At 38.7% G+C, this 15,514-nt stretch overlaps 2 protein-coding genes across 6 annotated transcripts in view; one reads left to right on the top strand and one right to left on the bottom strand.

The window, feature by feature from the left end:
• Positions 1 to 15,514, bottom strand: part of DECR1 (2,4-dienoyl-CoA reductase 1) — a 68,289-nt gene that overhangs the window by 51,909 nt on the left and 866 nt on the right. For 4 of the 5 annotated variants that reach the window (XR_008659028.2, XM_055286718.2, XM_055286722.2 and 1 more), the window contains exon 2: positions 885 to 1,087. Coding sequence is in view for 4 of the 5 variants with exons in the window: in XM_055286718.2 (XP_055142693.1) it covers positions 885 to 1,087 (203 nt within the window). In the remaining variant the exon portion in view is untranslated. Of the gene's footprint in view, positions 1 to 884; positions 1,088 to 1,205; positions 6,004 to 15,514 lie in introns of those variants that run through there. The other variant, XM_055286720.2, reaches the window with a different exon arrangement.
• Positions 6,046 to 15,514, top strand: part of NBN (nibrin) — a 66,201-nt gene continuing 56,732 nt past the window's right edge. The window contains exon 1 of the mRNA XM_063643395.1: positions 6,046 to 15,227. The gene's annotated coding sequence lies outside the window, so the exon portion shown is untranslated. The remainder of the gene's footprint in view (positions 15,228 to 15,514) is intronic.

The following is a 15,514-nucleotide window of genomic DNA, read 5'->3' as shown; positions in this document are numbered from 1 at the left end:
ACCTGTTTATTTTATAGAAAATGAAAGTACTGGCTGGGCACGGTGGCTCACACCTGTAATCCCAGCACTTTGGGAGGCCATGGCGGGTGGATCACCTGAGGTCAGGAGTTCAAGACCAGCCTGGCAAATATGGCAAAACCCAGTCTCTACTAAAAATACAAAAAATTAGCCGGGTGTGGTGGCAGGCGCCTGTAATCCCAGCTACTCGGGAGGCTGAGGCAGAACTGCCTGAACCTGGGAGGCAGAGGTTGCAGGGAGCCGAGATCACGCCACTGCACTCCAGCCTGGGCAACAAGAGCTAGACAAAACTCCATCTCACAAAAAATAAAAAATAAAATGAAAGTACTGCATCAATTATCCTGGTATAAGGTTAATTATTAATTAAAACAGTAACCATAATCATTCCCACTGAAGACAAAGCAACCTCCATATAGTGCTTAAAAAAAAATGTTTCTTCTGAGACAAGGTCTCACTATGTTGCCCAGCTGGTCTCAAATTCTGGGCTTCAAGCGATCTCCCTGCCTCAGCTTCCCAGTAGCTGGGATTACAGGCACACATCACCCCACCTGGCTCCATGTCGTACTTTTTAACTTCATCTTCGTGTACAGGAAAAGAAATATTCTACCACTGAATTGGGGAAATTAAAATAATGAAAATTGCAGATGTTTACCCAAACATCAGTTCCACAATTTTCATTGTTTCTTTCATCTCAAATAGTACCTTTCTCCAAAAAGATGTATTTAAATAATCTAAAGAATATTTCTAATATTTCATATAAGATTAAGATGCTAATCAAACAACTCTGGCAAACAGTGTTTTCAATACTATGGCACAGAACAGTTTCTTCAAAAGCGTCGCCAATAGGCTTGATGTAAGGGACTTACCGGCTGGCTATCACGCACTGAGCACCTAGGCTGGACAGAAGAGTCGTCATTCCTTTACCAAGGCCAGTACCTCCGCCAGTAATGAATGCCACTTTTCCTTGAAAACTATTAGGTGGTAGCATTGCTTTTTGAAGAGGTGAAAAGAATTTAGACTGCAAAGCTTCAGTGTTTTGATATAATATTTTTGTCCCATAACTGAAAAACTAAAAGGGGAAAATGAATTGAAATTTGCATACATATATTTCCAAAAAACAGATGAATTTTTTAAAACATGCTCTTGAATTTAATAGTAATCAAATTCTTGTATTAACACAAACTCACTGCAAACATATTGGTATTGTACTTAATCATTATTCTTTGCTTTCTGATTTAAAAAGCACAGGCTCTGGAGCTGGACTACATAGCACAGAATTTTCTCCCAAGCTATGTAACTTTCAGCAGGTTATTTGACCTCCTGTGCCTCAGTTCCTTCATCTACAAAACGGGGACAATAAAATAAATTTCTTCATATGGCATTGTGAGGATTATATGAGTTATTACAGGTAAAGCACCTGAGCAGTGTGTAGCATATAGTAAGCACTACAAATGCTACCATTATTAGCTGCAGGTGTTTTGCTTAATTAAATTTTGTTGTGTTTGTTTGTGTGTTTAGTTTTTTTTTGTTTTGTTTGTTTGTTTTTTTGAGACAGAGTCTCACTCTGTAGCCAGGCTGGAGTGCAGTGGCGTGATCTTGACTGACTGCAACCTCCGCCTCCCGGATTCAAGCGATTCTCCTGCCTCAGCCTCCCGAGTAGAGTAGCTGGGATTACAGGCACACACCACCACGCCCAGTTAAATTTTTGTATTTTTAGTAGAGACGGGGTTTCACCATGTTGGCCAGGATGGTCTCGATCTCCTGACCTCATGATCCGCCCGCCTCAGCCTCCCAAAGAGCTGGGATTACAGGCATGAGCCACCATACCTGACCAAATTTAATTTTTAAAAAACTAACATAAAGCATTTTTGTCTTTCAACAAGAATAATCTGGACAAAAATCACTTTCCACCTTTGAATCACTGAAGAAAATTGTTAAAAATTCTCTATAAGGATGATTAAATCAAATGCCTCTTCCCATGCTAGCTTCTGGCCACAAAACATAAAACAGAATATTTCTGTTATTTATTTTAAATGGGAGGAAAATCAATGCATTTTGGAGTAAAACATATTTGTATTGCCCTATTTTATATGTAACAGCTTGTACTCACATTACATGCGAACATCACTGCCATTCTCTCGCATTTCATCATAAAACAAACTTTAGGTATCTAATATAATGAACAATAGGAGCTAACATTCATTAAGTAGTTACCAACTGCCAGGATTACATATCAAACTACTTAATCTTCCAAACAACCACATGAAATAGGTATTAGTTTTATCCTATTGTACAGAAAGGGCTCTCAGAGTGATAAAAAATATATATATTGCCAAAGTTGCAGAACCAAGGTTCAAACAGACTGACAGGCTCCAGAGCCTTCTCTGATAACCAGCTTGCATATTCCTCTGTCTATTCTCTGAGATCCTGCTAAGCTTAATGGTCACACCAGGGAGGTTATGTGATATTCCATTAGGTTATGGTGGCAAGATTAAAACTCTAGTTAAAACTCCAGAAGCTACCATTTCCTTCCAGAGTATTCCTGTAAGCTAAATAGGCTGTCATCAGTTGATTCAGGATATCTTGAAATTTATCCTAAGGAAAGAATAAGAAATGTGGTCAACGATTTAGAAAGAGGCTGTTCATCAACTGGAAATTGCACAAGAAAATGTTTATAATGTGATGTTAAATGAAAAAAAAGAAACAAATATACAGTATATTTTTAACTACAAATAAAAATATATGCTTAGAAAAAAAGACTAGAAGGAAATACCAACAGTAAGTAGTAGATTCAATATTTACCATACAGTCCTCAAAACAGCTCTATAAGGTAAATTCAATTGTTACTTTTATTTTATAGATGAAAAGAACTGAAGCACAGAAAGGTCAAGTAGCTAACTTTTAAAGATAAATAATAATAGGGAATAAAGACTTAAATCCAGTATCTGACTTCAGCGTCCACCCATTACTTTACAGTTATGGCTAAGTGATGAGATTATAGATAATTATTTGTTTTTTGTTTGTTTGTTTGATTGGTTTTTAGTACTTTCCAAATCTATCCATTAAGTATGATTATATCTTTATAAGCAGAAAAAAAGGTACTGAAAGACAAAATTTGAGATCATGTATAAAATAACTGAAGATACATTTGTAAATCTTGTTATGCTCCATGCCAGTCATCATATTTATTTTAGCTTCATGTTCACAAAGCATTTTCTTTTCATATCCTTTTGCCAAAGCACAGTAATCCAAGCAACTCTACAATAATCTTTTTCTACATAAGTGGCAGTTTTCCTTAAGGCTGCCACCTGCCTTCAGAACTATTTCATTAAGATGATGAATCAAGAAGTGTACTCAAGTAGAATGGTAAATTTGTCATTAAGTAATAATAATCAAAAAAATGTATTCTAATTTTCTGAAGGCTTTACCATAATTTTTAACATTTTAATGTTAATGTGTATAGGGGATTTGATGTGGGACTTCATGAAAATAATTAAACAAGATTTTTGCATACAAACTTTCTTTTTAAATTTATTTTAAAACATTTCCTCAACCTCCTCACTGGTAGAGAAAAGGATATAAAGGTAAAAATGTCACATGTGATAAAAATAATTCCTAGTGTCTATAATGTAACAGGTTATTACATAGCACATTTTTATTTATCTTATATGATCTGATCAATACTAACCTCATGATTCCACTTCCCCACCAAACCAAAGTGAAGAAATTGGTAAGTTATTTTAATTCTCATTACCCTCTGACAATACACAGCACATGTGTTAATATAAATTCAAGCCATCTTCTCTGCCTAAAAGGAAGATGTTCATTTCAACCTTAAGACCCACTGAGATGATCAGATCTCACAGGATCACATCATATTCAATCCCGTTTCTACAAGGAAGCATCCTTAATAACCTTAAACAGTATTTGAGCTGGGCTTTTTTGAATTATAAAAAGTAGATACAAAACAGGCTTTTAAAGATTTTCAAGTCTTGCTTTATGGTTTTTAGATAAATAAGTTTTTTTCAAAAATATAAATAACATCTTTCATATCAAGATTGATTTCTCTGGAGATCTTTAGTGACCTAAAATTCTTAAAACTTTCTAGAGTCTTCAAACTTTGGCAATACAGAATTTTTTTTTAGTTACAAGCTCTAAATCTCTCCCTCAAAAAATTAGCTATCACCTACCTTCCTCACCATACTCATCCCTCTCCCACATCACATAAACAATAGCTTCCTCCTTCATGTATTCCAAAATTACAGCATCTAAACTAATGAGACATGATTACACTTTTAATCTTCAAAATGGCAGTTCTGAGAGTCTTGACACTACACCTTCCCCTCAAGGATAAGAACTGTATATCAATGAGATATATACCTAAATTACTTAAGTATATTTTGGCTAGTCTAAAATGTCTAGGGTAAATATCTCAAATAAAAGTAGATTAGTGATTCCAGGCCAAATATGTTTTGTTATCCAGCCCAAAGTTTTTAAAACTTGAGCCAACACTTAGATAATGGAAGAATTCACATAAAAGTCAGAAGCTCTACCAACACTTGGGTACACCTTACCACATGATTAAGTACAACTATGACTGCCCCCTTGAGACAAGGCCTGAGCTCTGTCCAGCCAGCCCCAACTCACACAGGAAAAGTGAGCCCTTTTCACTGGGTGGCTTTTCATAAACAAGGCCTTCAAGGACTTCAGGCATCTGAGTATGTGACTCCTAGATGCCTATTCTAAGTAACACACAAGAAACCTATACAAAAAAAAAAAAAAAAAAAAAGCGAAAGAAGAGGCAAGGCTTTTATTTTGGAACCATAACTAAATTTCATGTAAAACAAATTTCTACAAAAATAATTGTTTAATGTGTGTTCTAGGTACATTATTAAGAAGATCCAGTTTCAAATATATAAAATTCATACAATAATAGTCTCTCACATGGAAGTTGTAAGACTAAATGAGGTATCTTTTGAGCACTTAGTTTAGCTATTTATCATCATCGTTGTCGTCATCATCATCACTATGGATGGGTCCTCCACATTAAAATTCCATTCCTCAAAAACATGGATGCCTTCCAAAGTCAAAAAGACAAAAATCAAACTCTTGAGCATGGCATTTAAGCCACTGGACAATATGGTGCCAATGTATTAATATTTTCCTAGCCCCACCTCGTGACTGATCTGCCATATAGAAGTAAACTCTACACTTACCAAGCCCTTGGCATTCCAAAAACTTGCCAACTACTTTCACCTTCTGGCTTTTGCTCCTGCTTTCTCACTGGCCTGGACCACCCACTGTCTTTCTCAACCCAGCAGAATTGGCCTTCAAAACCAGACAACATTGTCAATATCTCTGTCAACACTTTTTAAATTGCACCCTATTAAAAACAGGCAAATGGAAGGCTTCCAAATTGGTCTGCTAAGGAGTTGCCACAATTCATTTCAACATGTCAGGATGCTTAGGAAGCCAGGGACACTACCTTATATTCATCACTACAGTACAGTTTCTGGCACCAATTAGGCATTCGGTAAATGCTTGTCTTACTGAATGTAACACTTGGTTGGCCAGACTCCAATTGCATTAGAAAGCACATGGATACAGACATGTAGAGTCTTATGTGAATATATGATTGAAATCCAGCTCTTTGCTACTTGTTTTTAAAAATTAGTCATTTCCAATGACCCTAAATTATGACATCTTAAACATTAGAATAAGCCCAAGAATAGAAAATCTAAATCATCAGGCCGGGTGCGGTAGCTAACACCCGTAATCCCAGCACTTTGGGAGGCCGAGGTGGGTGGACCACCTGAGGTCAGGAGTTCGAGACCAACCTGGCCAACATAGTGAAACCCCATCTCTACTAAAAATACAAAAATTAGCTGGGCATGGTGGCATGCGCCTGTAGTCCCAGCTATTCGAGAGGCTGAGGCAGGAAAATTTCTTGAACCCAGATGGCGGAGGTTGCAGTGAGCCAAGATCGTGCCACCGCACTCCAGCCTGGGCAATGGAACAAGACTCTCTCTTAAAAAAAAAGAAAAGAAAAGAAAAGAAAATCTAAATCAATCTACACAAGTATTGAGTTACTTGCAAACAGAAAAACTAAGCAAAGGGCTTAGAAAGGTACTCCACACAAACAAAAAACAAATATACAACCACATTTATAACTAAATAAGCATATTTAAACAAAAGGAGACATAATTTTTCTCTTACCAGACCAGTAAGTTTCAAAATTTTATCATCTATAATACAAGAAACAGCTGATTAAAGCCACCCTTACAATCTGTTGATAAGAATTCTGGCAACTTCTTAGGAGGCCAATCTGGCAACATTTTTTTAAATGTTAGATACAAATATTCTTTGACCTAGCAAATCCACATGCAGGAATTTATCTAAAAGATATACTCATTGATTTGGGAAAGAAGCAGGGAGAGAAGGAGCTATGATCAAAGATATACATTAAGATGAAAATGAAATTAAGAAAACAATTCTGTTTATAATCATATTGAAAAGAATACTAATACATTTAATAAAAGTACAAGACTTATATATTGAAAACTACAAAACATCATTAAGAAATTAAAGACCTAAGTAAATAAAGAGACATTCTATGTTCATGGACTGGAAAGCTTAATTTTGTTAAGAGGACAACACTTCCTAAATTGATATACAGATTCAACAAAAGCCCTATCAAAATCCTAATTAGCTTTTTGTGAATGTTGACAAGCTTATCCTAAAATTGTTTTGAAAATGCAAGAGACTCAAAATAGCCAAAGAGATTCATTAAAGAATTGTTTGTAATAGAAAGACTACAAAACAATCTATGTGTGTTTCCTTAGGAAACATAGCCAATGAATTAGAGCACATCTATATTACAAAATACGGTTATATGGATCTATTATCAACCAAAAGAAGGAGCTAGAATATATATGCTGACTGTAAACATTGCTATAGATGTATTATTTTTTAATTATTCAATAAGTATTTGTTGGATACCAACAATGTGAGACATTATGTGTTAAGTGTAAAACTCAAGGTAGGGAAATACATGTAACATGCTCCCATTCATGTGGTTTTTTAAAATGAGGACATCTTCATACATATGTTGACATATACACAAAAACTGTCAGAAGTATCCACAAGAAACTATTCATAGTAATAACTATAATAATAATAACCTTATTACACTGTCACTGCATATCCTTTTATATTGCTTGAATGTTCAACATGTTCATAAATTTTTTTCTCTAACAATAGCTAACATAAAATTGAATCATATAGGCAAGCACACAATACAAGAAGTGCGTAGAGGAAAACAGAGCAAGAAAAAAATGGCATAGAATCAATTTCATGATAAGGACATATACCTTACTTGAAGCATAACTACTCTATATTAAACACTAAAGTGTGAGCTATATTTACAAAAATAATGAAACATTTCCCATCTATTTTCTTGGAGCTTCTAAGTATCTGTTGGTTCAGGTTGAATCAATATTTTTTAGATCAAATTTACTCCAACTTGAATTCACATAAGAGTTTTGCAGACTGGGCCTTAACTGCCATATTAAAATGTCAACATGGTAAACACTGGACAACCATATTTTTCAAAGGATGAGTTTGAAAAATGTACATCTTTGCATTCCCAAAACACCTTATGTACTCCCTGAATACAGGAAGCCTTCCATAACTACTTCCCAATTTATTTTGTCTGATTGCTAGAAGGTCATGCATGCATTCTTTCCAACAGCCACACCACTGCCACTTCAGCACAGTGTATGTGGTCCTTAGCTGGAGGCATCTGGAAATACAAGGGATAGTTAGGTGGGATGTTCTACTGGATGTTCCAGTGCAGAAAAGGACAGCCTTGCAGAATGAAGAACTGTCTCACCCCAAATGCCAACAGTTGCCCTGCGGACATTAAAATAACTGAGTACCACACCGAAGGCTTGCCACAGGCCTTGTTAACTCATGCTCCATGACTGTGTAGATTGCTTAAGCACATCTGCCTGCTCCTTAACTTACAGCAGGGCACTGAACAGAGGCCACTCATATTCTCAGCTTCTGCAGAGCACAGATCTTGTTGCCACAGCAACCTGAAGGTAAGGCTGAACAAATATAAAAGAAACTGCCTAGCTGGACTCCAAGCTCCAATGGCTGGGCTGAATTATGCAGTTGCCAGGAGCAAGACAGAAATTACATTTTTGAGGAATGATACATTTTATATCAGTGAACATGAGTCCTTGAAAATGTTGGTGCTCTATGCTATAGGGTGTACATCTCATTTTATTACAGTGCTTATCTGTCTGCAGTTAGATGCAGACTGAACAGATGCTTCCCCAATACGACAAAATAAAGAGAGATGAAATCACAGAGCTAAGAGGCAATTTGAAATTTTCAGCTAGGGTCTTCACTCCTGCCTGCCTCTGATTTGAGTCATCTCTTATTGATCCCCTATCGTGTTAACCAAAACTACAATGACAATCTTTTTTAAACCAAAAATTAGAATCTCTGCTCTTGCAAAGCGTTTGTTTTGATTTGAGAATTTGCTTACATGAAAAAGTATTAGGGATAAACATGACATTATGATGGATATAGAGTTTATTCATTTATTCATTTTAAGCAAGTGTTTATTGAGCATATATTAAGCCCCAGGCACTGTTCTAGGCATGGCAGTACAGCAGTAAAAAAAAAAACAGACACAATATTCTATTCTCAGCAAGATTATCCTTGGGGGAATGAGGGATAAAGAAATTAAGTTAAATATGTAGTGTATTAAAAGTTGATATGTAGTGTGGGGAAAAAATAAGGCAAAGAATAGGGGTAGAGCATTGCTACTTTAAATAGATTCATCAGCAAAGGCCTCATTGAGAAGGTGACATTGGAGCAAAGACGTGAAGGAGAAGAATGAATCATAGGGTTTTAGGCAAAAGGGATTGGGAGCAAAGGCCCTAAGCAGGCGGCATGCTTATGGATGGGGTAACAGTCAGGAAGCCAGTGTGGCTAGTGAAGAAGGAAGGAGGGAGACAGGGGCAGGAGAAGAGGTCAGTGAGGTAAAGCGGACTGGACCATGCAGGCTGAGTCAGCCACTACCGAGACTTAGGCTTTTACTCTGAGTCAAGTGGGAAACATCTTCTAAGTTTTGAGAAAGAATGGACATGATCTGCCTTAAGTTTTAAGGGGATTGTTCTGGCTGCTATGGAGTGTAGAGAGCAAGGTTGGAAGCAGGGAAATTATTAGGACACTTGTATAACAAGCCAGGCAAGAGACGGTGATGCTTAGCCCAGGATGCTATCACGTGAACTGGTGGGAAGTTAGCAAATAAAACTACTTGCAAGAGCAAAGGTCCCAAAAAATGAGGACGTAATGAGTTACCACTGTACCTAATATTGCCTGGTCCAATTATTTCTTCTTTTTCTTAACGTTTTATTAATACATAACATTTTTACCTATTTATGGGGTACATGTGATATTTTATTCCATGCATAGAATGTGTAATGATCAAGTCAGGATATTTAAGATATCCACTAGATCCATTATTTCTTCTTGCCTCATGCCCAACAACCGGAGCTTGGGCTTTTGTTCTTGATCTATTTCATCACATTTTTGCCTGTTTCATTAAAAGCATATAAACAGGTCTCCTGTTTACTGAAAAGAACTGAGAGAGACTTTTCTACCTCTCTCAACTTTACCTCAATATCCCTGTTACATCTGCATTGCCTTTGTGTTCCAGAAAAATTAAGATTTAACTGCGAGCCAGAAAAAAGGAAATGGAGACCCATCAGACAGAAGTCATTAATGTAGGTGGGAGATACTGAGGGCAATAGAAATTAAGAGAAGACAACACATTCCATACACATTTAACATGTAAATTAGCCTGAACCCAGAAGCCAATCAGCCAGACCTGGTAAGTAAGGGGAGAGCTGCGGAGGGTAACTGGGTTCTGGTTTTAAGTGGCTGCATGTAGAGTGATGCTGTAACTGAAATGACTGGGTTGACATGAGAAGACCAAGTTGGAGCATTGAGGATAATGAGTTCTGCATTAGAAATGCTGCACCTGGGATGCTTCTGGAATAGTCAGGTAGAGATACCTAAGCTGCAGTAGGAAATATGGTTTTGAAGCATGAAGAATAAATCAGGGCTAAAGGTAAATGGCAACATCATTTCATCATTCCAGCAATTATGAAAGCCTACAGTTCTATCACTGCTTTTATGTTACAATGCAGTGTGAGGGTTTCCCAGACTGGAAGGGATAAAAGCGCAGTTGACCTTGTATTCTAGACTTACTTATAATTACCCTGGCACTTCGATCTCAGAATGATTCATCAACTTAGGAAGAGAAGAGCGCGGGACAGCTGAGAATGCTGATCATTTTCTACCAAGAATTTTCTGCAAAAACTAAAAGTTGCTAAACATCAATGGCATGCTTTCTACCATGGGCTGCAAGAAACTCTGGATAACTTTAAAACTCCTCCTTCTTTTGATGTCATTATCATGACCTTTGGGAGATATCTGAGATCTAGATTTTTTTTGTAATTTTATAAAGTTCGCTTTGTAGTTTGGGCAGGAAGTTTGTTTGAAATTTCTTCAAATGCATACTTAAGTTACAAGGCCTAGACTCATCCATTAACCCCACCCCCACCACCTGCCCTGCCCTGCCCCACCTTGGTGACTTCCTCTCCTCTTCACCTGATACATCCCATCCATCTATAAGCCCCATGCCTTTTACCTCCCCAGTGTCCGTCTCTATCCACCACCTGATTTCAAACCCCTATCTCACAACATTCACAAACATTGGGGGCCTACAATGTGTCATCTTTTAACTGATCTCCAGAGGACTGCTAATGGGATCATGTTACTTCTCTCCTTAAGATCTTCTAACGGCTCCTGGTAGCTGCAGAACGTCCGGATTCCTTCGCTCCACGCAGCGTATGTCTTCATGACCTAGCTCCTGCCCCTCTCTTCTGCCCCATCTCCCCCGAAATTTACACTCAGGAAAACAAACTACTCAGGATTCCCCAAACACGAACTCTTTCCTACCTTCCTGTCTTTACACAAATTGCTCCCTATCGTCACCCAACATTCATCATTGAAACCCAGCTGTGAGAGCTCTGGTGCCTTCCCTAACACTCCCAGAGAGAATTAACATTCTCTCCTCCACTTCTGTAGCTTATTTATCTACATACCACTTGAGGAGTCCCAGACCCTACTAACATTTCAAGACTGATGTCACTTACTACTCTTCTCCCTCCAGCCCCCACTTAATGTCCTCACTCAAGAGAGTGGCATTGTCCTTAGCTCAGGGGCCAAAGATAGAAATCTGGGCTTCATCTTACCCTATACATTCAAACCAAGCCCAGTTCATTTTAGTCCCCAATAGCTCTAATGCTACCCTTAGTTCAGACCCTCATCACTGGTGTTTTGATGTTTGGTCTCCCTACTTCCAGTCTTACCTGATGATATCGTATTTCTGCTCATAATTTTGATGGCAACATGTCACCTCAGAGCACAGCCCCATCTCTCATCCTCACCACCAACCAATCACCAAGGCCTCTGATTTTACCTCCTAAATATCACTCGACTTTGAGTGTCTCCAAACCCAGTGCATGCCCTCACTGAGGCCACCATTACCCCTCATCAGATGAGAGGATTACTCAGGGTTTAGCCATTTGTCTCAACTCCCACCCCTCAGGACAAAGTTCTAACTCCTTAATGCAGCTGACAGGCTGCTCACTAAGCTGTCTCTCACCTCCTGCCTCCCCACTCTCTACTGATAACCTCTATGCTGGGACTTCACATAGACTACTCTCCTGTTTAAAACATTCTTACATCTCTCCCTTTGGCTAACTCCTACTCATCTTTCGGGTCTCAGCTTTGATATATACCAAACAACAACAACACTCTCATAAAACTGGACATACCTCCCCTATGAGCAGGAGATGCTTCTTCCCCAGTCCTGACATCTCCCTACTGTGAGAAGCTCAGGTAGTACAACTCCAGGCTTCTTTCTGTCCCCTTAGTCAACCTGCTAAGGATGTTTGGGTGTTTTTCCCTTGAAACCTCATGTTGAAATGTGATCCCCAATGTTGGAGGTGGGGTCTAATGGGAGGTGCCTGGGTTATGGGGGCAGATCCATCATGAATGTCATAGTACCATCCTCATCCTGGCAGTGGCAAATGAGTTTGCACTCTATTAGTTCTCACTAAAGCAGGTTGTGAAAGAACCTGGCACCTCCCAACACCCTCTCACTTCCATCTCTGCAAACTCCAGCTCCCCTTCACCTTCTGCCACAAGTAGAAGCAGCCTTAGGCCGTCACCAGATGCTGATGCCCAGTCTTGAACTTGTCCAGGCATCAGAATCATGAGCCAAACAAACCCTTTTCTTTATAAATTACCCAGCCTCAGGTATTCGTTTATAGCAACACAAACTGAGGTACAATCTGTCCATGCAGAGACAGTTGATATGACTGGTAAATTTTGACATGATCACTGGGTATGAACAGTCCTCCTTGGTCTTTTTCTTCTTGGGAGCCAGCTGCCTTCAGAGGGTAATGTTCTGCCCTCCTCCAGAGTTATGTAAGTCTGCCTACTTGGGGAGATCCAGCTGATGGGCCCAGCTTCCTCTCACAAACCACAATAAAAGTGATACTTTGGCTTCCATCTTTACTCATTTTTCAGACAGGAAAAAATAGATGCTGTTTATTTGGGATCCCTTCCAAAAGCAAGAACACCCAACCTAACATGCAGCGCATCATACCATAATGCCATTGGACTCTATGCTTCTTGACGGCAGGAATCAGCTCTTCTTCTCACCCTCATATCCCTAGTATGGTGCCTAGCAAATAGTAAATGCTCAATTTTCTACATAAATAAGAAAAGCCCACCATGCCCCGTCCCCCAGCAACCTGACTGATCTCATCTCCACACGCTTCTCTCTGTTCCCATACTTCACCAACTCCACAATACCAAACCACTTGAATTTTTATAAATAAGCCACTCCTTCACTTCTTGATACATGCTATTCCTTAGGTCTATATTGCCATTGGGACCACACAAATTCCAACTCCTGGTTTAACAGTAGGCTCCTGGGGCCACCTCCTCCATGAAGCCTTCCTTGCCTCCTCTAGGTATGCACAGTTTGGGTCATATATGCATTATAATACACATCTGCATCTTCACAGTCTATTGATGTCTGCTGGTGACTCACTAGGCTATCATTTTTCAGATTTTTCTGACTGTGAACCATAGCGAGAAATCTGATTTATATAGCAACATACACATGTTCATAGCAACACAGTACACACGTTCATTCATGTAACAGATATTTGTTACATGTTTACTCTATGCTAAGCACTGTTCTAGGTATAAACAGTGAACAAAACAGATGAAAATCTTTGCCTGCATAGAGCTTATATTCCAGAATTTTACACTGAATAAAGAAATACTTAGGCTTCCAGATTTAAAAAAAAAAAAAAGAAAACATCTAGCTGGTTTTATACTGCTCCAAGACAATATTCATCTTGAGAAAACAATGAAACAATGTTGACTACACTCTAAGGGAAAATGTGACATCCAGGCAAAATTATGCCTATCCATCCTTTTACCAGAACAGATGCCCGGAATGATGTTCACCAAATGCTAACCCAAGTTAATTCTGGGTGGCCAGTTTGAGGTCATGTTGGCCAGGATAGTCTTGATCTCTTGATCTAATGATCCACCCGCCTCAGCCTCCCAAAGTGCTGTTTTGCTCCACTAAATTGATTTCAAGGCCTACTCATTGGTTATTATTTGTGGCTTAAAAAAATATATGAGACTATAGTACATTGAAGGTGGGAATGTCTTTCAATCACAAATTGCCAAAGAATGCCCAACACTTAATAGGTACTTAATTAATTAGTGTTTCCTCATAAACAACTGAATGACTGAATGTTTTCCTCAATAGAACTGAGAGCAACTTGACAGGAGTTAAGAGCAGGGCTCGTATTTTTTAAATTTTGAGTCCCAGGGCATAGCACAGGGCCAGACACAAAGCCAGTCCTCAATAAATATTTATTAAATTGAAATGAGGCCTACTAGCCAGCAGCACAATTTAACATGGCACTTCACAAATAGGTTTTATAACAAATTAAACATTTGCCTTGGTTCTTGGTAACAAAAATATTCAAATTAGGGGTTTTAATTATAACAACTTGTATTTGCACACAAAAACATGATGTTCCCCGGAACAACCTCCCACATCACAGATGTAAAGACTTCTTCTCCCAGGAATTCAAACTTGAGGCTACATGTGCTAGGAAGGGGACAAACCACACTAACAGGTACCTCTCTTGCCTCCCAACCCCAAACCTCTAAACTTCCATATTTTTCTTCAGCAAAGGAATTTCAAAATTGTCAGATTACAATTAATTTTTAAATGAGTTCATTTTCTCCCTCTCAAACAGTATTGTCTAATGGTGTCAGAAGAGCTCGGATAAGGTCTATATGACCTTACAACTACAATCCTAATGATGTGTGTTAAAAAATGAAATCTCTGAAGACATCACAGAGCTGTTGTAGGTTTCAAATGAGAAATGTCTCTGAAAAGTGTCAGAAAATATGGGCTTCCTTTACAATGATCTATAACCCAGTTTTCACAGGGAGAGAAAAAAAAATCAGCAAAACCCTAACCCTGAACAAATCTCACTTTTTAAAAGAAAGATATCTTACTTGAGGGAACCACCACACTAATTCTTTGTATTCCTATTTGGAACTACTGCTGCCCATATTTTTTGAAAAACAACACCATGGCTGTCTATTCTACCAAATCAAAAGAAGTTTTTTCACAGTTGACATATTAATTTTTCTACCTGGCTAAAGAAAATGTGCTTTTTAGTTTCTTATTACAATTTTGTAATTTAGATGTGGGGAGGGCTTGTCTTGGATATTATTGCTTCTTTTTTTTTTCTTTCTCTTTCTTCTTCCTAGCTGTTTCCACTTGCAGTATTTTATTTCCATTATGGGTGCAATGGAGATGCTGACAGGAGTGTGGGCCTGAGAGAGGGGGAAGCCAGTGTGAGACGGACCTCTCCCAGCTATACATCTGGGAAGGGGAGTCTATAAACAGCTGGGGTTTTGTTTTTGTTTCATTTTTATGAAAACTTGTTTGTATTAGTGTTTAATTCCATAACTAACACACAGATGGACTTTCCTCACAACAAAGGACGTCAAAGGTCAGTGCTCGCTCGGCCTAATCCCTCTCTCACTCCTTAGGGGGTGGATGGGCGCTGTATCCTTCCCTACCTCTTTCTACCTATTTACACACAAGTTGGAAACTTGCAGAACTGTGAAAACTTCGAAAATCACGTCTCTTCCCTATTTCCCTGCACACATCAGGGCTTCATCTGACAAGGGAATACGACCCGGGCCCCGGTGCTCACTCCCGGCGTTGCCCTTCGCTCCGGGACCTGGTGGTCCCCTCTCTCTGCGCCCCAAAACGCCCTGTCCTAGCTCCCTGAGC

Source organism: Symphalangus syndactylus, chromosome 7, assembly GCF_028878055.3.
Source record: "Symphalangus syndactylus isolate Jambi chromosome 7, NHGRI_mSymSyn1-v2.1_pri, whole genome shotgun sequence".
In the NCBI taxonomy this organism is placed as follows: domain Eukaryota; kingdom Metazoa; phylum Chordata; class Mammalia; order Primates; family Hylobatidae; genus Symphalangus; species Symphalangus syndactylus.
The sequence above is the reverse complement of the archived record's forward strand: the minus strand, read 5'-3'. Positions and strand labels throughout refer to the sequence as shown.